This window comes from Crinia signifera, chromosome 7 (genome assembly GCF_055691185.1).
Source record: "Crinia signifera chromosome 7, ASM5569118v1, whole genome shotgun sequence".
Lineage (NCBI taxonomy): Eukaryota > Metazoa > Chordata > Amphibia > Anura > Myobatrachidae > Crinia > Crinia signifera.
Genome location: NC_139223.1, coordinates 174,874,437 through 174,900,299, shown reverse-complemented (window position 1 = coordinate 174,900,299; position 25,863 = coordinate 174,874,437). Strand labels below are relative to the sequence as shown.

The following is a 25,863-nucleotide window of genomic DNA, read 5'->3' as shown; positions in this document are numbered from 1 at the left end:
AACAAAACAGTAAAATGTAATTTACCCCACCTCGGTCTCGGTTGCATTTCTTGCACCCACTTTATAATCACAGGTCCATATGACATAACAATTTCCCTTCCTAATATATGAACTACACACAACTATGGTGACCGAAGGCTGTGAAAATAAATTCGTATTCACTGGCATATCAGTATTATGGAGCTGGGATTGCCACTAGCTGTGGTATGCGGTACACTTTGCAGCGCAGGTTACAGGGAATACTTCCACTGTGCTGCAGCAAGCACCATGTGTAATGCCCGGTATTTGAAATCTGGGCGGGCAGCTGCGGAGGGGGAAGGGCCTCATGATAGGGGGTGGAGCCTCGACCGACTGCTGCATGCAAGCAGGCTATATATAAAAAAAAAAGGTAGTGGTTTCCTAGCACAGCGCCCATTGCATGCTTTAAATAGTGGTATGCGATGGGACCCGATTTTCGGGTCCTAACAGCCGCACTGTACAATTTTAGAATCGCATGCCATTAAAATGGCATGGGATGCGATCAAAAGGATGATTAAATTGTACATGCACCCTGATGGGTGATTAGTATGTTATATGCACCCCCATCGTTAACGCCGCCACTATTAACGCGAACCAGAAGCGTGGTGAGCCCGCGAGGTGCGGCAGTACGTGCCCTCCAACCTTTTCATACCCCCACTATCCACGTCGGCATGGAGTTGATTTTTTATAGTGTAGCGAGCCGGAAGCATGGCGAGCGCACACGGAATACTTGTGAAGTTATCCACGTCCGCTCGCCACGCTTCGGGCTTGGTGGCTCGCTGTCAACTCCACGCCGATGTGGATAGTGGGGGTATGAAAAGGTCGGAGGACATGTACCGCTGCGCTCGCCACGCTTCGGGTTTGCGTTAATAGTGGCGATGGCGTTAACAATGGGGGTGCATATAACATACTAATCACCCATCAGGGTGATTGTACAATGAAATCATCATTTTTATCGCGTTGCATGCGATGTGCTCAAAATGATGTACTAAGATTAAAATCGTGGGCGCCGTGCTAGGAAACAAGTACCAAAAACACTGTATTTCACATATTAAGTACAGCAGCTGCATAGCGGAAGGAGCCAGGGGCCCCAGACTGGAAAGCCAGGGGCCCCGGACTGGAGTACCAGTAGTCTATTCTTGATGGCAGCCCTGCCTGTAGTCAAAAGACTCCATTACATTTATATAAATTGAAGACTATGCTTCCAATGAATTCTCTCTGCTCTCCTGGACTTTTCTCTAACACTAATGAAACTGTCATGCGATACAGTATCAGGAGACCGATAAAGAACCTTCTTGGGAGAAGCAGACATGGGCGAAGGCAGAACTGTCACCATCAAGGCTGAACGGGTTATAATACAGTGATAGATTGGGAGCAGAGGCCTGAATACAGAGCACGAGCTGTACACATGGGGTTGGCTTATGGGTAACTCATACACTCTGTCCACTTACTTACCAGGTCAGCCCGGACAGTGTAATGGTTAGGATTTCCGCCTCACAGCGCTGAGGTCATGGGTTCCATTCCCGCCATGGCCCTAACTGTGCGGAGTTTGTATATTCTCCCCATACGTGGGTTTCCTCCGGGTACTCCGGTTTCCTCCCACAATCCAAAATTATACTGGTAGGCTACTTGGCTCCCAACAAAATTAACCCTATGTCTGTGTGTGCGTGTGTACATGTGGTAGGGAATATAGATTGTAAGCTCCACTGGGGCAGGGACTGATGTGAATGTTCAAATATTCTCTGTAAAGCGCTACGGTATATGTGAGCGCTATATAAATAACTGGTATTAATGGCATTTCAATTTATTTTATTTTTTGCTATGAACTCAGAATTTATTATGAAAAGCTCAGATCAGGAAGACGTGTCGGCAGTTGCAGCACCCTCTTCTGGATCCATAACATTGCACCTATTCCACAAGGAAACTCCCGTTAATCATTCCCCAGTCAGCGCATATTCCTATAACGCACAAGTTTACGACGGAGAAAAAGCTTTGTAACTTTTACAACTTATTTTCTGTGAAACGCGTGCAAATAACCACATACAACTGGGAATGCAGAGATAGTCTTTTATAGATGTATATACACACACACAAAGGATCCCTGCTTAGTTACATACAATTCTCAAATGTTTATTCTGCATGTTCCATAGACAAAGCGCAGCGGGTGTGGCCCACAGATTTGAGAATAATCCACGTACAAACAGCAGCAGATGATTTGAGTGGGGGAATTGCAGGTTTTTCTTCATTGGGGGGGACACTAGGATCACATCACGTGGTCATTGTAAAAAACAGATTATTCCATGTAAGTCTTTATTTGCTGGAATGCACGGAGAATCTGAGTCAGGCATGGCCAAACTGTGGCTCTCCGGCTGTTATGGAAATACACATCCCAGCATGCCTAGCAATGGTTTTAGCATTCCCTAATAGCAAAACTGTAGCAAGGCATGATGGCACTTGTAGTTTCACAACAGCTGGCGGGCCATAGTTTTGCCATGCCTGATTTAAGTGGTTTAGGCTGATGGCAAGAAGCTTGCCTCCAGCATGTCCTGATAACAGGGATCCCACATTCAGAGAACACAAACCGGAGCGGTTCTCTCATACCCAGCAAGACGATAAACTTGAGTGAACGTAGAGTCTCTGCTTTAACAACCCCACACAGATCTAGAGGAGGCATGGACAACTTTCACATTACTACGATACAGAGTAAGAACCGAAGCCCTTACGTGTCCAAAATGAGAAAAACCCGCCGGTTAAAACATGCCATGATTCCATACTTCTGATCCATAATTGCACACACTTCGGTTAATGAGATACTATCAATGAGCACTCTTAGACTAACGAGTTGCCAACGAGACCCATTTGGCAACTTCTGAGATAAATTGCCTATACTTTTAACGTGTCAAAATCATGCGAATTAATCCGATCTCATTTCCTCTTGAACAAGGTTACGCTAAAGTTGGTTAAAGCGAGATCTTTTGGTAGAAGAACAGGACATATATATAGGTAAATGACCATGGATATTTCTTCCATACCACCAGATCTCAGTGATTTTGTTCCTCGAAGGGCTCTTTCTGGATTAATATCGGACGTAAACATGCATATATCGCTGCACTTCGAGCAAATACGTAGATTGTGTCTCACAACTACAGTCTAGAGAGATCAAAAGGAAAAAACACAAAAGGCGTTCTTTTTCCAGTTACCCAAATGGTGAAAGCCTGAATTCATTTGTGTAAATGAGAAGCAAAAACACAGAATAAAAGCTACGTATAAATATAAAAACCGCACATAGACAGACGGACGGACGACCGGGACACAAATGTTAGCAGCTGCATTCAAACCCTTTTTCTAGAACTCGCAAAGGGCGCTAATCGGTCTTCGTCAAACAGTAAAATGTTTGAAGGGTACGGTAGGAGGTTACTAAACTAAAAACGGAGATATTGCTGGCTACTTTAGTGTCAACAGCAGGCTAGATTTCACTACAGAAAAAAAAAAAACAGGTCATAAAACACTTAAAAAAAAAAAAAAATCTTACAAAATAATAACAATACAGTGTAGAACCATTACCAATAACCTAATCTGCAATGAAGTGAGAATCGCTCTTCCAAGTTCGATTCAGCTGCCCATTGTTTGTTGTAATTATCTACAATTTACAGAGGATTCAGAGAACCAGCGAGAGGTACATTTCACTTAAAATAAAAAATATGAGGCAGGTGCTTCATTATAAAAAAAGAAAAAAAAAAAAAAAAAAAAGAAAAAAAAAAAGAAAAAAAAAGATACTGCCTTTGGTCATTAAGGAATAAATAAAATGAACACTTCTAGCACCTTTAAATCAATGTATGGTCTAGAAGTTAATGGGTTAAGGGTGGGGGGGGGGGGGGGGGCGTAGAAAGGGTGGAGTTGGGAGGAGAGGGGGGGGGGGGGGGCGCGTAGAAAGGGTGGAGTTGGGAGGAGGGGGGGGGGGAGTATGTGGGCGGGGTTTAGGATGTAAAAAGGCAGTGGAGTATGATTGGCACATTAGAGTAATGAGGAAATCATAACGAGGTTTACAAACGGTGTCCATATACCCCTGCCTGACAAAAGGATAAGAGCGGGTCTACGCAGTAACAGGAAACTGGTCCTGTTCTATAGGTTTTTTAACCCAGGCCCCAAGTCCTGCCTTCTGGAAGGCTTTGAAGACGCACTCCTTTGCCGATTGGTATTCCGTGGCGGACTGCTTTGTGTCGTAGTACAAGTTGGGTTTTCCGATTTTAGCTCTCATACTGGAGGAAAGCTGCGAGGAAGGGAGAAAAAAAAATTAGCGATTTAACTACCGACGCTGCAGGCGTCCGGAGTGATTCTGATTTGCTCTAAGAGGGCCACGCCTACGCGGCAGCTATATTGTAAACATAAAAGTATTTCAACCAAAGTTGATTTAGGAGCGCTTGGCACCGGCTGCTTCCTCAATAACTAAGCAGCTGCTAAAAAGGGGGTAGTCAGCTCCCTTATAAAAACACAGAAAAAACAAGAATAGCAGCGCTGTACAGTAATAACTATTTAAATAGCAAGTGAATTCAATTTGTTGAACCGAATCCAGAGCAGGTTCTACTGTTGGTAATCCACCACACCTAACTTTTATTCATTGTTTTTTATATATGTTTTTTTACCCGTACCCGGATCATTAATATCCGGACCATTAATTTTTTATATGTGCCAATAAATTGTTACACTTTTTCAACAAATTGAATTCACTTGCTATTTAAATAGTTATTACTGTACAGCGCTGCTATTCTTGTTTTTTCTATATTGTAAACATATGCTAATGCTGCGATCCGCCCGGCTACATGCATACAGCCTCACTGCCCACTGCTTCTCTGTAAACAGCCGTAATCACCGGAGAAAGGGGTCCGCTAAGCAATGAAACCTATGTCTGCAAAGGCCGCAGAGCGCCAATCGTGCTGTCTGTCCATATAAAACCCACCTTTGAATGGATCCGCATCCAGCGGCTGTAGAGCGCGTGCTTGCAGAGGCGCGACGCACGGCCCATCTCATCCTTGCCTGTGGTGGCATTAATCACTTCCAGACCGGTGTCTCCCACTGTCCAGTTGACACTGAAGCTTGGAGCCTTGCCGGGCTGTCGGGCTTCAGCATTGCTAATACCTAGCGGGATAAAACAGGGGCGTTAGATGCAAAATGCTGAAAATGAAGAAATTATTCTTCGTTATTTATTTATTTATAATATGCGGAAAGACTGCCTCCATGGGCCAAATGTCATAGGGTGTCAGGATCAGAAAGTGAAAGATTTTTGGCGAGTTTCTCCAACTTTTTTAAAGCTGCAATCATTTACGCGGTGAAATCAACCTGGTTTTTCAGGGTAAACTATGTGCACCGTGAGCGTGTCCGATCCGATGGCGACCCGCACCCTGGAGTATGGACGTTTCCAGATTCTACCTGCTGCAGGTAGGATCTGAATAACGTCCGACTCGCGGGACCGCGTATCCTATCGGAATCGGATCAGAACAGGACAGAAAAGAGCCCAACCCCCACACAATCTACATCCAATCGGTCGGAATTGGATCTAGATTGATGGGATCGGACCCGTGTCGTCCTGGTGTGTACCCAGCATTAAAGATTGGCATAAGATATAAGGTGTTTAACCTGCAGAACAGGTTAAAAGTATTGCTGTAGATGGCTCCGAGCATCGGAAAAGGTGCCACTTAGTAGTTAGTGGCTAGAGTTGGGTTTAACCCTGACATGTGCCACTTAGTTGAGTTAGTGTTGGATTTTTGCCCGAAGTGGCACACGTCAGGGTAAAGCCCAACACGAACCACTAAGTGACACACTTTAGGGTCTAAATTCAACACTAATCACTGACTGTCTTAGTGGTTTGTGTTGGGTTTTTACACCGACGAGTGCCACTTAGTAGTTAGTGCTGGGTTTTACCCCATGTGCCACTAAGTGGTTAGTGTTGGGGAACAGGTTACAAAGCAGATACGGTCTGGCAGGGGAGACTTGTAAAAACATAAGACAAGTGCATCCCTTTCTGCATAAGCTTTATAGTTAAGTGCTGGCAATTCTGTTATGTTGTGTCATCCCTTTGACAGGCTGTAACTAGATAATATATCGAAGAGCAATAATCAGCAGAGAAAACAACTTGTGAGGGTGGCGGGTAGTCGGGTGGTTTAGATGACCACAGCTGAAATGTGTATGGGCGGGACCAATGGTCATACACAGGAGGATCAGCAGGTAGCCGGTCAGTATTTTAATCAAAATGCATTTAGTATCTATTAAAAAATAGTTCACCGTTTATTTCTTAGTGTGAGTTGCTGGTACCGTTTGCAGACAGGGGAAAGCGGTCAGAAGAGGGTAAAGTTAGGTAGGGGACGAAGTGGGCAATAGGTGCTGGTGGTAGTGTAACATGTTCATTAGACAGTAGTGGGGTGAGCAGCAGCTAAGGTACGGGAGATGGAGAAGGGAACGCCAGCAGGACAGAAGAGCGATGCTTTATTTAGTGGAAGCTCATAACAAGGCTCACTCTGATTGGTGTATGTGCAGTTGGGGGATCTACCACAACATGGCCCATCCTGGATACTTCGCTATTGAGCAAAGGTGTTATAAGTTTATTTCTAGCTATGTAATAAGCAAAGTCAAATATTGAGTAGCCATGGTAGAGGGGATTGTCCCAAAGTGTGAAACGCCTTTGCGATTGTAATCATAACCCTACCCATAATTGTAGGAAACCTTGAGCGCCATTACACCATACCACCACCACCAGTAGGAAGGACACCTACCACTCAGTAAAGGTTTGTTGAGCGAATAGAGTGGCGGCAAGTCTTCAATATCCGCTATCCTCTGGTAGACAGCCCGCGAGAGATGATCACCGTGATACAGGCTGCCCAGGATAATACTGGAGAAGTAGATCGGCTCGACGAACAGACTGAACAAGGAGCCTTGAATGCCCACGATGTTCCACCTGCGTTGAATGAGAGCATATTAGATGGGCTCGGAGCAGTATTCTCATTTCAAACTATTACTCCTCAAACTGATCTAAATTTGCTCTTTCAGGGGACTGGTTTATAGACTTGTAGGTCCAAGAACTTTTTCATAGAAAGAAAATGATGTTCTATTTAAACAGAATTAAATTCTATTTCCACCGACCAATAGTAGTTACCAACCTAATATCACGATCACAGTTGAGAACGCGACAATCAATGCTACCCCACAAGCTCGCTGCCTGGGTGCGATCCTTCACTCTGAACTGTCCTTTGTTCCCCACATTCAATCTGTCACAAAACCATGCTACATCCATCTAAAGAATATTTCCAAACTACGTCCATCCCTTACACAAGACACTGCCAACACTCTAATCCATGCTCTCATCTCCCGCATTGATTATAGCATGTCTCCTTACTAGTCTTCCCCAATACAGACTCGCACCATTACAACCCATCATAAATGCAAGGCTGATCTTCCTCACTAGATGTTTATCATCTGCAAAACTGCTGTCAGTCCCTGCATTGGTCATCTGTATTCTACCATATTACAGTATATACTTTTACTTACACACAAGGCCATTCCCAAACGACACCGACTTCCATCGTTGCTTATCTCAAAATACCTCCCAACTCAACCTCTCCGCTCCTCACAAGATCTACATCTCCTAACCACACGCACTACCTGCACTACCCACTCTGTGGAATGCCCTTCCAAACCTGCACATGTTCCCTGAGAACTCACCTCTTCAGGCAGCTTATCACATTCCAGAACCCCCACATAACCTTAGTCAACCTTTCTTATCCAATTACATCCCCGCTGTACGATGCAAACATATCCTCACTCACTTCTCTTTCCATCCTCCGGACCAGTTGTATTTTTATGCCAGAGTACAAAGATCTGCCTGACAATATATGTAGGACTGTACGCCCCTCGGTACTATTAATTAGGTTACTAGCCATCCCTGCGGTGTTCTCTGGCCATACAGAAGCACGAGTGCTAGAGCAGAGGTCGTGGAATAAAATTAGCAATTTACCATACAGAGCACATTATTCCCTATATAGAGTATAATAGGCGAGTTCTCATACACTAAGTGTCCCAGCAGGTCCCGCTACTGTATAATGCGAGCAGTTGCTCTCAATTCTATCTGAGCGCTTCACTGATTCAGGCAGCGACTGTACATCTCTTAGACTCTTCCCAAATGAGTGCGCTCAAGAGTAGCGGTGGCGTTCTAGCGCTGCGGAACAGCAGATCCATGTGGTGAAACAAAGTACGTATTTTATACATTCACGGCAAGAGTCTAACCCGTGTGCGTCTGCAACCTTGGGGCTTTCTATGGTCGGGGATATACTCATAGGTGGCGATTCAATTAGATGCAAGTCACACCGCGAGTAAGTGGAGGCTATATATTGTAGTTACGGCACTGCCGGACCTGCGGATCTTGGGGCCACATACAAAAATCCATGAGTCCATAACAAGACTGGGCCATGAGTGGTGCCTGTGCATTATAAGGGGGATAAGCACTGGAATAAACACAGTTTAGACATTGAAGGTCTGGTGTAAAGCAAGGTGGCCATACACACGCAGATTTATCTGCAGATCTGGTTGGTTGGAACAAAAACATGGTTATGGATGAGAGCAAATGACAGTTGACCATTTGTTTGGAAATGCTGGAAAACTGCCAAACTGTCACTCATCCATAACCGTGTTTTCGTTCCAACCAGCCAGATCTGAAGATAAATCTTACTAGTGTATGGGCACCAATGTCTATAGATTTACAACCTTTGAGTGCCAACGTTGCTGCGAGATCCTCAAAAGATCCGATGAAAATGCCAGCGCCACTCACAGCGACTGTTCTTTTACTATAAATACACATACAGCCGAGTCGATTCATTAAAGTTTAGTTAAATATTGCACCGGGATATTTTGAGCGTCTCTCTCAGCAACGTCGGCACTCAAAGGGTTAAAAACCTCTTCCAGCCTCACTTTCAAATCGTATTCGCCGCGCACAAACCTCCATGGCAGGACTATAATCAGAGGACACGGAAGCATCCTATAGAAGAAAAAGACTAATGGGAAGTATGTCAGAATTATGGCTTGATCCCATTTCCTAGCTGGAAACAGATTTGGGGACATAAAGCACAAAGCCAACACCGCACAATACCAGTATTAATAGGAAAGGAACATTTCTGACGCTTCCAGGAAATTAGAAACCATTTAACTGAACAGGAAAAACAAACCTTTGTTTGCGAGTCTCATATGTGGAGACAAAGATTCTCATTAAGGGGTTATAGATGTGATTTTATCTAGATCAAGCGTTCAATTAAAAAAAAAAAAAATTGTATTCAATGACCAGATCCTAATCTGGGTTTACTCCGGCATTCGTTCGTAATGTAATTAGTGCTACCATAAAATCTGCGAATACTCTCCTGGCATAACAGCACATGTGCAGAGCGCACCGTGGTTGTGGAGATGTTCTGCGGCCTGCAATAAACCGATAGCTCATTACCTGGCTATTTTGTCGCTGCAGGACATTGTCAGCAATCGCTCCCCCTGTAATACTCCGTCCCACGTCTGGATGGTGCTGCTGGACCTCACAGGGATTGTACCTTCTCCAGACTCGATCTTTGTCCGGAGCTGCCCACGTGCCTTCCTGTTTGGATGGCGATCGCCCAGATCTGTAAATATATATATGAATAATCAGGGAGAATGAATAATAAATGCATTAACTAGAACACATGGAGGGGGGGAAATTAGGCATGATGATGAAGTCACATCCAGAACGGAAGCCGGGGAGGAGCCGCATGAAGGCAGCGATGGAGCAGAGCATCGCGGCTCTACAAACCCACTTTTTTCGACTAGCCTATCCCTCCTCCTAACCTCTTTTGATCCTCCTATCCTGCCTACCCTACCCGTCTCCATCTGTTCCCATCCGTTCCTACTTATCCTATTGTTTTTCGTTCGTCCACCCACCTCCTTTTAGTATGTTAACTCTTATGAGCAGGGCCCTCCTTCCTCACGTACTCACCCTACCTCATTACCTCACCTGTGCTCCTGTCCTGTTCTTCCCTTCCTCTACTTCATCTTCAGTCTCCTCGACAATTTTGACACCTACTTCTGAACTGATGCTGATTTTAGTTCTACCAGCTATACCCCTATTTATACTGTATTTTTCAACACACCCTGTACGTTACCTTGTCATTTGTTTTTTTTGTTTGCTATGTACGGCGCTGCGGACACTTTGCGGCGCCTTATAAATAAACGTACTACTACTACTACTACATGGCCAAATTCAAGACGTATCCTGGCAATGCAAATATAGCATCCATGACAAGTACTTCACAAGCAAATGGTCAACATTGAGATGAGACGGTTGACATGTTTTTCATGCCTAGGTCTACATGAACACCATATAAGTGTACCGCGTGCGATCACCATGCTTCGGCCTGCACTCGGCCCCCCATTATAATCTAACGCTATGCCCACTTAGATGGTAAATCAATAAAAAAAAAAAAAAATGGTTGGTAAGTCAATAAAAAAAAAAAAACAACACATGAGACTCGTGTCGACAGTTTCAGTGTCCACCATGTCAATGTCGACCTAAGATACGTTAGTGGTCGATTTAGTGATTCTCAACCTAGATATTGTCGACCCAGGCACCGCATACCCTCCAAAGAGTAACGACATGTACTTGGATAAAGGGCATCCAGATGGTGGACAGATAATGTTTAGGTCGACGCGTTCAAGGGTTTTATATTTTCCTTTCTTTCTTTTTTTTTTTTTATTAAATACAATCTATTGTACGGTAACGGTAAAGGATTGGGAATGAGCGCTGCAATAGCAGAGCAAGGCACCAGGCCCGAAACAAAAAAACAGGGACCCTGCAAAAGGGACGCAAAACACTAACTGGGGGTCGACATGCTCAGGTGTCGACAGGGACACCAAAGACAACCGGAAAAACTCAACCTTTTTGTGTGTCGACCTTGTGCACAGTTGGAGCCACTTGCGTGGAGCATTCGCAGCAATAGACGCTCGCGCGTCCTTGTGGCTGCGAATGGCTTACCGAGACGAGCTGACGCGGCACACTGTTGGGATGAATTGCAGCGCCTCCATCTTTATTGACCTAGCCATGGTCTGTGAGCTATACCAAAGATGACTGAATTGTACCCGCTTCCCAAAAGAGAATTAAAACCTGTGGACTGTACAAAAGCAAAAACAGTCACGAGACTAATGTGGTGTCTCGGAGAGAAGGCAGCTCACTAGCATTCCAGGGCACGCCACTCCGCTAGTACCTGTAATAGTCGCACCCCTTACATTTCTACCATTATGTATAGGCATGAATTCACAGCTTACGTGCTTTTGTACTGTACTATTACAATCCAGGTTTCAAGGATATCCATGCTCGAGTCCAAATGAACTGAGGAACTAATAGAAAGACCTTAAGATATGTAACGGTGGAGTTTGTCTACGGGTTGCACCAGTTCTCACAAAGTTCTGATATTGAATACATGTACAAGATCTAGGACTTCATACTAGTACGTGTTGTAACTTCAGAATAAAGGCAAATCATTTTTTCCCCCTATTTACTTTGCTGCGCACTACAGCACAATAACGGGGGGGATTTAATGCAGCTGGTGGAGGTAATCGGAGATAACGTTGTGAGCTCGGGGAATGGAACACGTGTTTCGCTACAGTATACAGGAAGAAGGGTAGTAGATTATTACCTTCCTGGCCAGCTTCATGCGGTGAGAAAATGCGCGCGTCTCCGCACGGCGAGGTGCTGATGTACAGATGGAACTGGACGTTGTCCTTCAGCCTGAAGCCTCCGCGTTCAGACTTTATAAATATGGATCTTTGCTGATCTTCTTTAGTGCTGCGGAGAGGGACATTGGAAAGTCAATGCCAAGGACATTGGCACGTATGGCTCATTCAGAGGAGGATTTAGCCATCCCAATAACTATTGCAAACACAGCTTATAGGAAACCAATATGTAGGCACTGTAACAGCATTGCAGGCTAAGTTCCCTTTATAAAAAGCAGAACAAATGTGCCCTTAAAATGACTGACTTTTATAGGCAAATATACTTAACAGCCCGTCAAAACGGGTTTGAGCTGTGACAGTTTTTAATTTCACTTCACTCCACCCCCAGTGCCTACCTGATCCTGCCTCCAATCTCTTCACAGTTTCCTCTCTAAATACTCAGCAAGTTTGAAAAAGACCAGTGTCCCTGCAAAATTGCTTTCACTTTCTGTTATGACATCTTTTAGCACACAAAGGAGTAATTTATTCCGTTGAATGGTCTCTAGCGGTAACCTCTATGCAGGTGGAATGATGACGAAATGGTGGCTGAAAATAGTTCCCAATTGTATCCGTTTGCAATGAGAGTTGTTAAAAAGATGTGGGGTGTGGGGGTAGGTATGGCAGACCATCGATGTTTAGAAATCGATGGCTTATGGTTGATGTAGAATAGTTTTGCCATTGATGGGGAGAACCAGATGGTTTTCCCTCCATTGATGTCCAACATAAACAAATAGTTGTTTTTCTTTTTCCCCCAAGGGGCCACTGAGAATAGCTCCGCCCCAATACCCATGTTTTAATTGGCCCACAGGCCAATCAGTCAAAGAAAACGGATGACCATCAATAGGTAAAAACATTGATGGTCATCTATTGCATAGCATTTCATGATCAATGGCCAGTTGCACTATATTGCATCGATGGCAACCATCGATAGCAATGGCAAATATGGCCATCAATAGCGTGGGGTCTCCTGCAGCCCACCCTGAACCCTGTTTCTAGAATGATTAAATAAATGCAGCGACCTGCTTGTGTTTGGTCCAGCATCACTACAGCTTAGCGATTGTATCGTTTGGTTTGCTTTCTGTGCTTTTCAGCAAGGCCTTTATATCTACCAGGATAATTTGATTATTTTTAGTTGGTATTGGGCGGTCGTTCCCTGGGCGGGGTTTGGTGGACTCGCAAGGCTGTGACTCGCAGCCTTGCGAATCAACCTGAATAACCCCGTATTTCCCTTGAGCACAGAACCAAACAAACTGAGGGCGGCCAAACCTGTCTCAGGCAGACTGTGGGTCTATAGTAGGAATGAATGCAGCAGGTTTGAAAATGTGACAGTTCGTAATGACTACAGCTGTGCACCAGTTAGATGATCTGGGGAATGTGATAATTCGTAATGACTACACCTGTGCACCAGCTAGGTGATCTGGGGAATGTGACAGTTAGTAATAACTACACCTGTGCACCAGCTAGGTGATCTGGGGAATATGACAGTTAGTAATGACTACAGCTGTGCACAAGCTAGGTGATCTGGGGAATATGACAGTTAGTAATGACTACAGCTGTGCACAAGCTAGGTGATCTGGGGAATGTGACAGTAATGACTACAGCTGTGCACCAGCTAGGTGATCTGGTGAATGTGACAGTTAGTAATGACTACAGCTGTGCACCAGCTAGGTGATTTGTGACCGTAATAACTACACCTGTGCACCAGCTAGGTGATCTGGGGAATGTGACAGTTAGTAATAACTACACCTGTGCACCAGCTAGGTGATCTGGGGAATATGACAGTTAGTAATGACTACAGCTGTGCACAAGCTAGGTGATCTGGGGAATATGACAGTTAGTAATGACTACAGCTGTGCACAAGCTAGGTGATCTGGGGAATGTGACAGTAATGACTACAGCTGTGCACCAGCTAGGTGATCTGGTGAATGTGACAGTTAGTAATGACTACAGCTGTGCACCAGCTAGGTGATTTGTGACAGTTAGTAATGACTACAGCTGTGCACCAGCTAGGTGATCTGGGGAATGTGACAGTTAGTAATGACCACAGCTGTGCACCAGCTAGGTGATCTGGGGAATGTGACAGTTAGTAATGACTACAGCTGTGCACCAGCTAGGTGATCTGGGGAATGTGACAGTAATGACTACAGCTGTGCACCAGCTAGGTGATCTGGGGAATGTGACAGTTAGTAATGACTACAGCTGTGCACAAGCTAGGTGATCTGGGGAATGTGACAGTAATGACTACAGCTGTGCACCAGCTAGGTGATCTGGGGAATGTGACAGTTAGTAATGACTACACCTGTGCACCAGCTTGGTGATCTGGGGAATGTGACAGTTAGTAATGACTACAGCTGTGCACAAGCTAGGTGATCTGGGGAATGTGACAGTAATGACTACAGCTGTGCACCAGCTAGGTGATCTGGGGAATGTGACAGTAATGACTATAGCTGTGCACCAGCTAGGTGATCTGGGGAATGTGAGTTAGTAATGACTACATCTGTGCACCAGTTAGATGATCTGGGGAATGTGATAATTCGTAATGACTACACCTGTGCACCAGCTAGGTGATTTGTGACCGTAATAACTACACCTGTGCACCAGCTAGGTGATCTGGGGAATATGACAGTTAGTAATGACTACAGCTGTGCACAAGCTAGGTGATCTGGGGAATGTGACAGTAATGACTACAGCTGTGCACCAGCTAGGTGATCTGGGGAATGTGACAGTTAGTAATGACTACAGCTGTGCACCAGCTAGGTGATTTGTGACAGTTAGTAATGACTACAGCTGTGCACCAGCTAGGTGATCTGGGGAATGTGACAGTTAGTAATGACTACAGCTGTGCACCAGCTAGGTGATCTGGGGAATGTGAGTTAGTAATGACTACAGCTGTGCACCAGCAAGGTGATCTGGGGAATGTGACAGTAATGACTACAGCTGTGCACAAGCTAGGTGATCTGGGGAATGTGACAGTAATGACTACAGCTGTGCACCAGCTAGGTGATCTGGGGAATGTGACAGTTCGTAATGACTACAGCTGTGCACTAGCTAGGTGATCTGGGGAATGTGACAGTTAGTAATGACTACAGCTGTGCACCAGCTAGGTGATCTGGGGAATGTGACAGTTAGTAATGACTACAGCTGTGCACCAACTAGGTGATCTGGGGAATGTGACAGTTAGTAATGACTACAGCTGTGCACCAGCTAGGTGATCTGGGGAATGTGACAGTAATGACTACACCTGTGCACCAGCTTGGTGATCTGGGGAATATGACAGTTAGTAATGACTACAGCTGTGCACAAGCTAGGTGATCTGGGGAATGTGACAGTAATGACTACAGCTGTGCACCAGCTAGGTGATCTGGGGAATGTGATAATTCGTAATGACTACAGCTGTGCACCAGCTAGGTGATTTGTGACAGTAATGACTACACCTGTGCACCAGCTAGGTGATCTGGGGAATGTGACAGTAATGACTACACCTGTGCACCAGCTAGGTGATCTGGGGAATGTGACAGTTAGTAATGACTGCAGCTGTGCACCAGCTAGGTGATCTGGGGAATGTGACAGTAATGACTACAGCTGTGCACCAGCTAGGTGATCTGGGGAATGTGACAGTAATGACTACAGCTGTGCACCAGCTAGGTGATCTGGGAAATGTGAGTTAGTAATGACTACAGCTGTGCACCAGCAAGGTGATCTGGGGAATGTGAGTTAGTAATGACTACAGCTGTGCACCAGCAAGGTGATCTGGGGAATGTGACAGTAATGACTACAGCTGTGCACCAGCAAGGTGATCTGGGGAATGTGACAGTAATGACTACAGCTTTGCACCAGCTAGGTGATCTGGGGAATGTGACAGTTAGTAATGACTACAGCTGTGCACCAGCAAGGTGATCTGGGGAATGTGACAGTAATGACTACAGCTTTGCACCAGCTAGGTGATCTGGGGAATGTGACAGTTAGTAATGACTACAGCTGTGCTCCAGCTAGGTGATCTGGGGAATGTGACAGTTAGTAATGACTGCAGCTGTGCACCAGCTCTGGGGAATGTGACAGTTAGTAATGACTGCAGCTGTGCACCAGCTCTGGGGAATGTGACAGTTAGTAATGACTACAGCTGTGCTCCAGCTAGGTGATCTGGGTAATGTGACAGTTAGTAATGACTACAGCTGTGCACCAGCTAGGTGATCTGGGGAATGTGACAGTTAGTAATGACTACAGCTAAGCCTCAGATAAAATGTGGACCTTTGGTAGATCTCGAGGACCAGGTTGGCCACCACTGTTCTAGCCTGTTGTGCCTGTGTGTACATTACAGTTGCAACCATCCAGGTGTAACTCCCAGCTGCATTTGAGTGATTGCTCAGTGTAAACCGGTGGGTGCAAAGCGAGGGGAATGTGGGTCTCACTATTGGACCATTAATACAATTAATACAAGACCCCTATTCTCCTAAATGGCTCCTGAAAATCCCCAATATTAAACCTTGTATTAGCTGAACTTTCATATACATACATATTTCACTCACCTCAACATTAACTCCAGCTGTATGTAGAGGAAGCGCAGGAGCGACCTGCGAGATACAATCTCGGCGTGGCAGTCATTAAGAGCCAGTCCGCGGTCGCTCATATACTCTCCGTTGATGCATTTTGTCCCGGTGGACACACTGATGACCTGGGCGTCTTTCACGTCAATTCCTGAAATATTCAAATGATTTCACAATTAGCAGCATAACCACCCTCCCCGATGGAAACATCGAGCGCACAACCCGTTCACCGTACCCGGAACCCTCTTCGTGCTTTTAAAAAGAGACCATAAAAGAAAAACCATCTAAACCGGACTTAGAAAAACATACCTGTTGTCATGACAACCCCAGCGAGGACTTTTCGCCGTGCGTGTGGCGATGTGAAGTTATCTGTGAGCTCACTGAACTTGTCCACAACCAGACGCGAGACCGCATCCGCCAAGACCTTCAAGTGTAAAACACGAAGGCGGTTAGTTTTTTTCTGGAGCCTCCGTCACAGTACTATTTCCTTCCTCTTCCTGAAATGTGTATGGGCCATTGGGTCTACCCAATGACCGTACACCACTGAAATGAGTGTAACACAGAGATTTTCGGAGCCGCTATAATTGGCATTTGACAAGTACAAAATCCCACGGAAACCTAAAGAAACTGTGTCCTGCAGTAGGGTTTTAGTTCCATCTCCAGCGTAGTGTTCATTCTAACACTCTGCACCTTTCAAAACCTGCTCAGACCCTCTTTACGGCGCGGGGTGTCGCTCTAGCACAGTCTGAGCTGTATTTCAGCACAGAAATACAGACAAAGTTGCGCTAAGAGCATCAGAGTGTGCGTCACCCCAGGGCTGGAAAAAGGTACTGCACGTTTAAAAAAAAAAAAAGGTGCAGAGTGTTAGAAAACTAGCCGCACCTGTCACATGAGGGTTTCAACAGCTGCTTATCCTCTGGTGACAACTCCTGGGACAAGGAATAACATGGAAAACAGCACCGTCATAATGTCTCCGCCGCTACGTGTGCTGGGAGTATCCTCTATTAATCTCTCGCTATAACAGACCATAAACATAAATCGGTTCATTTACTTTACTATAAGTTTACATAACGTGCCGCCGTGGTGATCGCAGACTTACCATTTATTAAAGATATAGGGGCAGATTTATTAAGCTCGGTGAAGTGATAAACTATCTTGTTTTATCACCGCCAATCAGCTCCTACCTGTGAAGTTACAGACTTGGTTTGAAGGACAGGTAGGTGCTGATTGGCCGGTGATAAAAACCAGACACTTTATCACTTCACTGAGCTTAATAAATCTACCCCATACAGTCTTGCCATATACACTACCATTACTGTAGGAAACCCGCTTATCATTCTATATGCAGTACAGGATGTGAAGGGGTTTGATATTTTAGGTTAACATTCAGGATGCCAGCGTGGTCGACATTGGCCATGTTGACACTAAAGAAATGCAGGCATGGCCTGAAAGTTGGGTCATAAAGCTAAGTGTATCCCTAACGCTAACCACTAACCCATAAGCCGAATCCTAAATGTAATTCTGACATGGTCTACAGTGTTTTGCTTGTGGAGAAATTTCCAAATGTCAAAATTTATGATGTCAACATCTTTTCCATGTTGACATACCTATCCACATTCTGTTGTCGACAGTATCAACATTCATAGCCTTCATACTGCTGTGAAGTATTAGTTTTTATTTTAAGCCGAAAATAGTTGATTGGATACCGCTGTAAGAGGTCTATGCCCTAAGAAAGATAAAGTAGACTGACATAAAAGTAACAATCAACTCAGCTCCTAAATGCCATCTTAGAAATTACAGTGAGGAGCTGGCCAGCAATTTATCTCCATCCCCTTTCGCTCTCTCCAAGGCTTAGTACATGGACCTAACCGTGTTATATAATCTAGAGGTGCCAAGTAACTTCTTTCAAGTCTTTGGTTTCCCCGTGCATATTTGTAAGAAGTTACAATATACTCAAAATGAAGCTTGGTAAACAGGGAAAGCCCCATACACACTAGGCGATACGGTGAACAATATTTTGCGCTCCAACGCATCGTTAATGACCCCCTTCCTCATCCTGCATGTTTAGACGAGGGAGTCAATGTCGTCAATTTTGACCTGTTGACCGTCTACCGAGACACTGAAGATCTTTCAACCACTTCCCAAAAACAGAGTAGGAATTAGGGGGGTTCGACACAATAAAACAAGATTACGACTTGAAACATGTAGTAAGAACCTTACCTGAGGTAAGTGCAACTGTAGACCCTCACTTGGAATAGGCTGCCGAGAGGGGGTCTGGTCCAGCTGTATGTTAAATAACGAGGCCAAGGCTGACTGAGCTGCCCGCGCCTTAGCAAGCTTCTTATTTCTCCCAGACCCTTCAAACGTCTGGTTGTCCGCGGTGACGGACATGACGAAGTTCTTAGCGTGGCTTTCCCCGCTCTCCGAGACAAAGTCGTACTTCAGACCAGGCCGCAGTTCATTTAAAATCATTACGGGGTTTTTCCCACTGGATGGTGGAAAGATAGATGGGGCTGGGAGGGGGGACTGGATGAGATTACAAGACCCAGCCAAGGACATGTTATAGTCGCTTGTAGAATTGTAGAGTTCATTCCCGTTGGAGCCCAAGAAAAACGTATGATCAGCCTGCTCTTGCTTCTCGAATCCATTGAACAAGGTGTCGGGAAAGTCGGCTTGGTCGGACGTGAAGTCCGTATTCACAGCTAGAGTCCTGCCCATGGCTATGTGGGCTTCTGACGCGTTGGGGAACTGCACAAAGGAACGCAAAGCCTTCTCGGCAGCGTGAAGCTTGGCTTTCTTTTTCGTCTGTCCTGAACCCTCAAAAAGTTGCCCGTTTACCTCAACGGTCATAATGAAAACCGGTGCATGAACTGGTCCGGACTGAGAGAGAAGTTTATATTGCAAACCTGGCTTGATTTCATTCAGCTGCATGAGAGCATTCTTTGGTAACACCGGCCCCGGCGTTTTCTTCCTCTTCTTCTGACGAAACTTAGAATGGCCATTGTTACCTTCCTCCAACGGTCGCTTCCTGTTGCGTCCCTCACCCCCATTGGATAGGTGAGCCCACTCCCCGGTTTCTTCACCTTCCCTATTCTTTGCCGACGCTCCGTCCATGTTACGATTTTCCTTAACGTCTGTGCTGCTTGAACCTGCGGTGCCCAGAAAGAGTAACTTACAACGCCTTCGTTGCAGGATCTTGTAAATGCAAAATTTATAAATTCCTTTATCTACCTTTGTCACTGGTTCAGTGATGTGTGGTCACAAAATAGTTTACTTATTTTCTCGAAATACTAAAATATTTAAAATGTAATCAAAATTTTTAAAAATTACAAAAAATTCTTTTTTTTTAATAATTTTCTATTTCTCCGAAGAAAACATGTACTTAATCTATATACATTTTATACGAAGCTTATTCTGATAATATGAGTTATTAAAAACCAACTGGGAGATCGAAATCACTGTTGGAATTTTGAGTACAGGTGTTAACGTTTATCTACCGCTTGGAGTAATGTCAATGCGCGGGAAGAACGTCTACAAAACCAGTTGAGAAGATTGTAAAACAAAATGGTTTATATCAGATAAAATTTGTCGAGAGAAGCCGTGTGCTATTACATACAGTAGGGCGTATTGTATGTACATGTGGATAATAGAAAGTAAGCGGAAATAATTTCGATAGCCATCAATTATCGCCTCCATGGACTGTTAAGGCTGGTCTTAAACGTGACTTTGTTATGGCATAGTTCCGAGGCGTTTCAAACCTCGACTACCACCACTAATTGAGCAAACACACACCACTTTACCCAGCTAACAAAGCTGACGGAATGGTTGCTAAATTTTCATTTATAACATCCTCCAGCAAAAGCTCGATAGGTTACTCCTTTCGGCGCTCAACAGACCAAGGGGAACAAAATTGAAAATGGGACAAGGAAAATAAAAAAATAATAATTTTGGTTACCATCGGCAGCTCCTGTGAGGATGAAGTTTAAGCAAAGTTTAAAAACACAACGACGCGTTTCACATCAAGGAAATTAAAGCCATGCTAAAGTCAAGCTAAGAAAAATCTACGTGGTGTGGGGTACGCTCCATTAACATGTCTCTAAATGAAGAATATCATGCACGTGCATTACATAATCCACATAATTAAAACGTAACAACTAATGAAAGCAATGTTACATACGCAGAGTCAAAAATGACTAAGGTCTAATTCGGAGAAAACCTGCTCCAGAATATATCCAGCACCTTCGCCAATTTACGTTAGGAGGCAAATAAATACAAATATATGGTCCGTGTCCAGTCCGCAAATATACAAGTTAGTTTTGGCTTATGGTCTATGAGGATGCTGGTGATGGTTAAAAGAGAGGTAGGGTGCTGGATGACCCACCAACAGTCGGGATTCCGGCGGCTGTTCCTCCGACATCAGAATCCCTACGGTCATGAGCCCGGCACAGGCTATTTTCCCTTGTGGAGGTCCACGACCCCCTATAGAGGAAGAATAGAATAGGTGGCGAGCGCTGCAAGCCTGCCGGGCTCTTGACATTCAGATTATGTTATTGGAGAGAGGAAGAATCAGAATCTCGACTGTGGGAGAGTTATACCATACCTGGCACAACATGGGAACGGTTACGGTTAGGCAGCAGGTAGAGAAGGTTAGGGAACTAGAGAGAGAGGGTTAGCATACTTACCCACTGGGTATCGGGATCCAAGCCATTGGCAACCGATTGGCTTAACAGTGCCGGGATCCCGTACCCAACCTATCATTTTATATATATTGCAGACACATGCAATCACAAGTAGAATAGAGAATTCATAGACTGTATTTGCGGACAGACGGGATATAGAGGGACTATATTCTCTACATGAGAGTGGCTGTTGCCGGACGTATCCTGATACATTCTCCACATTCTCCACGATTATTAATGAGCCTTTTTAGCGTTTAATCATCTAACTTATTTACCTTGGGGGTGCAGTTTGCAGGTCATTTCTATAAATGTAAGTGTTTTGTTACCCTCATTTATAACCCTCCTACAGTATATGCAATACGTATCAGATAATGGATTCCCATTTGGCCCACAATTAGCCTGAACCTGGAGCTAAATCTATTTAGTTATACAGAACCTTAACACTTAAATGTTATTCAAAATCAATGATTCTCGTGCCCCCCACACACACACATTACCTAAAACAACACTAGTAATTACATATAGGTTAATCGTAATTACTAGCATCTTGGCTAATAATTGCATAACATATTACATTATCTCTAAATCTGCATGGTTTCAAAAGGTCTGCAATGCCTACGACCGCTTACAAATCCCAGGGGAACGGTTATGGAGGTTATATAGTTGGGGGTGTCCTCCAAATACCCTCATAAATATTGGGCCTTGTTTACTTCCCCAAATATTTATGCACTACGGCACAGGGCGAATGTTGCCGGAAATAAACCTCAATATCTATGGATCATATACAGGTAAGAAGGAAAATTCCGCTCACATCAAATGTTCCCCAATGTAAGTGTAAGCACTGGGCAGCTGACTGGGGAGTGCTGTGCAGGTTACACTGAGGAAGGAGTGGCTACAGTATACTGCTAGGAGATTGGATGACACTTTGTACGGAAGCCAATCACTAGATCCCATTATCAACTACATCTTACTCATATTTTCTTCATCATCCACGTCCATGGAGAAATACTTTTGCTGCTTCCTTGACTGGCGGGGGTTGCTTCGCTCTGCAATAACAATAGGTAAACCGTTATTTACATGTATTACGGCTAGGAATGATATATTTAGAGGCTGTTGTATGAAAAATACCATCTTCGAAGAGTTGGTGCTCTTCCTGCCGAGTCTGGGTACCTCGCTAAAATTGCTGCATTTTATAGCAATGATTATTATTAATAAATTGGGAGTCTGAGTTGTGCACCCACAACCTGGTCTTTGTACGCAGTACTACTGAAAGGTCACCGCAGGGTCGCACCTCTCATTACCGCTGGGCACCCCAGGACCCCACCCCTGGGGTAGCGGCCTGTGCGAACGGCTAAAAAAAAAAAAAAAGACAACCAGCGCTGCAAAGTTCGCACCGCTGCATGTCAACTAGATTAACCTCCTAAAGAAAGTGTTCATTATAGCACCCTGCATCATTGAAAACCCCTGCAGTTCCACTTTCCTACCTGCAGTGTCGCTCTCTGCAGAGGTTTCTAGCACAGGTCTGCTCTGCATATCGGCGCTGAAATACAGACCACACTGTTCCAGAAGAAACACCGCAAAGAACAGGCATGGGAAAAAAAAATTGCATGGGTTTTTAAAGATCTAGCAGGGTGCTAGAATGAACGCTACTAAAGGGTGGGAATAAAACACTTCCAAATCTAGAAGTACAACTGCAGGAACACATTTCCCCTCTGCACAAAAGGATGCGACTTGGTACGTACTTTGCTCAGCTTATTTAATAAATATTCACCACCCACTTAGCACCCTTCCACAGAAAGCCCCAATCCGGCCAATATCCATCCAACTTAGTGGACGGAGGTAAACGATTTATTGAAGTGTATAATCAACATTTCAGACAGTCTCATTTCAGTTTTGATAGCTTAATAACGCTAGAACACTACTACACATGTGCACCAAGATAACAAAGCACAAAAAGCACAGAGGTCTAGCACGCAACGTAAACACAGTTGGACTAACAGATTATTTGGAGAGGATAGATCTTCATTATATTATGTGAAGATACTTCCGCAGGACGCATCCTTCTCATTTTACACAACAAAACCGAGCCCCCGCGCCAACACTTCCATGCTCATTTATATGATTACGCTGTACATTTATTAAAGGAGAATTCTCAGAAACAATAATAAAAAAACCATGCGGTGTAGGTGGACTTGTGCTTTTCGCAGATAAGGAATTATTTAACATTTAATAATTTAATGCTTCACAGCATAAAAGAATTCCGAATTCTCTGCCTTATAAAATCTGCTTCTGAATAAGTTTTGCGAGTAACAATCCTGGAGTGAAATATACGCCGCTGACATTCGTATCCATAATTACTAAACAAGAGGCGCGAGATAAGAGAATCTGCTTTGTAGAAGGGATGAATACATGTTTTACGCTGCCAAAAATTAACATGCAAGGCCCATCAGTCCGGCTGCATACGTGCGACGCACCATCATGCAAACCTTCGGAAAAGCGGCCCCCTATGGGTCACTCGCAACTATCTGGGTTTCTTTTGCTCTTTTCCCTATGACCTCTATGGCCCTAGTGATGTGTTCTCCGCACAACCAAAGCTCTACAAGGTAAATTGTTTCCGCTACTGCTAAGCAGCTATTATGGCCGTAGATTGCAGAGTTCAAAGAAAAGGCTTGTTCTCCTTAACCTGTTCCATCGCGTTTGGGGACTTGGCTTATGGTCACCATGTAAATTACAATGCAGGTGAAAGACCCTACTCAACCTTCATCATAACACTTTCTCCGTTGTGACGTGGTTTGAATTCTTTTAGAAAACCCTAGCAGGAGACTACTCGTAAATATAAACCAAACTATGGGCCTAATTCGTGATCATTCAGAACAGAACAAATTCGTTGTGGAGAGGGAGAGAGACAGGGAAAAACGGGGGTTGGGAATGCAGGCGGCCGATGCATCGTAGCGCTCGCAAATAAGAGTCAGTCGTCACTAACTTCTATTTGCGAAGGCAGGAGAAATCATTCGATGGTCGGTGATTGTCGATGATTCAATGAGTTTTAGATGTGTTCTCGTACACATCCCCTCGCATGGTACCGTGGTGGGGATTCACTGTAAGCAGGGGGGGATTCAGCAGGGCGGCGTCTCAGGCGCGGTTGTGATGGCATCCTTCAAAAGCACGCATCTGTAACTTGTGTGATGTTGCAGAGAGTTTCTACAGGGGCCAGGACAAACGGAGAGGTCACTGGAAGGGTTCTGGGTTCCCACACCAGGAAAAGCAGGCGGGTCGAGTTTGGTTGACGTTCATCTTCCCGAGAAATCCATTGTTTTATAAATATTGTTAAGAAAATAAATCGTGAAAAACTCATGTCAAACTTTTTCCACATCGACCTAATGCATGGTCACCCTTTTTATTATGTGTCGACATTTTGACTGTCGGCCAATAGTGGCCAACCCAATGACCGCATTCCATACTGACTGAATCCCTGTGGGTCATCCAGGGCAATTCTTCTGCCAAAAATAAGCTGTGTACACATGGGGGCCCAATTCAGAGCCCTTTGTTCGGGTCCGAACTTGGCCCCTTCTCTGATGTTTGGGGTTTGGGCACCGGGAGCGAACGGCTTGAAACTCGCCGGGGTTTTATTGGGGATCCCATAAAAAAACTCTAAGCAATCCCCCTGAGAACGCAGGCGTGGCAATGCCAGCTTAGGACGGGCACTGATGTCAGTTCAGGCTGACTATGATGGTCAGCGCGCTCATGTTCATGTAAATCAAAACAGAAAAATAGACTGCGCAGGCAAATCGAATGTGCATCGCTAGCTGTGCAGATCGATGGAATCACACCATGCGATCCACTTAATGAGCCATAGGAATATTTTACTTTCAAATAAATTTTTTTTTTTATTCTTCTGAACTTTAGAAAAAAAAAAAGCTAAATTCATATTTTAATAAATTTATTTTTTTCCATATAGGTGACCGAAGTCCCTGCCCAATTCACCTCACAATGATTACAGCAGAGAGGAAACCAGTCTATGAGTACATGTAAACAGACCTAGGTGAGATCTCTGGATGTGCGGTTCCAGCTGGCGGAATCCCAGCGAGCTCAGTAGCCCGGTGACTGCTTAGAGGGGTAGCTCAGCCGCAGCGACCTTGGTCTAATCCGGCCGCACTTACAGCTGATACGCATTCCTGCGTCCTCGTTTTTCATCTACTGTCAACTCCAACATCAGTAAATGGGTGAATTAATCGAAACTAATGGGGGTTGACAGCAAATATGCGGTAGCAATTAAACATTTATTACCGTAAGATTAATCATTGTGTGTATTTATTATAAAATAGGCTTCAAGACACCGTGCCTGGTAGAAACGGTACCTGCCATGAGGTCCGACACCTATAAACGCATATATAATACAAACTTCCAGCACTGCAGCCCGAGAGACACTGATTTACTGCAACAGATAAAATTAGCTTAAGACCATATTCGAGGGGGTATTGGTCATTTAGTCCACAGGAAAAAAAGGTCCACATAAAAAAAAAAAAAAAAAAAGGTCCACATGGGGGAAAAAGGGGAACTCTGACCAAAGGAATTTTCATCCACACCCCGCACTCTCAGGTCGATGGGAGAATGTACGGATTCTGCATACCATTTGCATGTGTTATTTGATGAATGAGATAGATAGATAGATAGATAGATAGATAGATAGATAGATAGATAGATAGATAGATAGATAGATAGATAGATAGATAGATAGATAGATAGATAGATAGATAGATAGATAGATAGATAGATAGACAGACAGACAGACAGACAGACAGACAGACAGACAGACAGACAGACAGACAGACAGATAGATATATAGATATATA

At 44.4% G+C, this 25,863-nt stretch overlaps 1 protein-coding gene across 4 annotated transcripts in view; it reads right to left on the bottom strand.

Moving 5' to 3' along the window:
• Positions 1-2,070: 2,070 nt before the first annotated feature.
• The window catches only part of ADARB1 (adenosine deaminase RNA specific B1), a 105,448-nt gene continuing 81,655 nt past the window's right edge, over positions 2,071-25,863 (bottom strand). For 2 of the 4 annotated variants that reach the window (XM_083154423.1, XM_083154422.1), the window contains 9 exons: positions 21,982-22,056; positions 18,552-19,480; positions 16,641-16,755; positions 16,314-16,482; positions 11,712-11,860; positions 9,497-9,665; positions 6,786-6,967; positions 4,976-5,154; positions 2,071-4,288 (listed from right to left, as the gene is read on the bottom strand). In XM_083154423.1, coding sequence (XP_083010549.1) covers positions 4,112-4,288; positions 4,976-5,154; positions 6,786-6,967; positions 9,497-9,665; positions 11,712-11,860; positions 16,314-16,482; positions 16,641-16,755; positions 18,552-19,480; positions 21,982-22,056 — 2,144 coding nt within the window. In that variant the 3' untranslated portion in view covers positions 2,071-4,111. Of the gene's footprint in view, positions 4,289-4,975; positions 5,155-6,785; positions 6,968-9,496; positions 9,666-11,711; positions 11,861-16,313; positions 16,483-16,640; positions 16,756-18,551; positions 20,218-21,981; positions 22,057-25,863 lie in introns of those variants that run through there. The other 2 variants (XM_083154426.1, XM_083154425.1) reach the window with 2 other exon arrangements.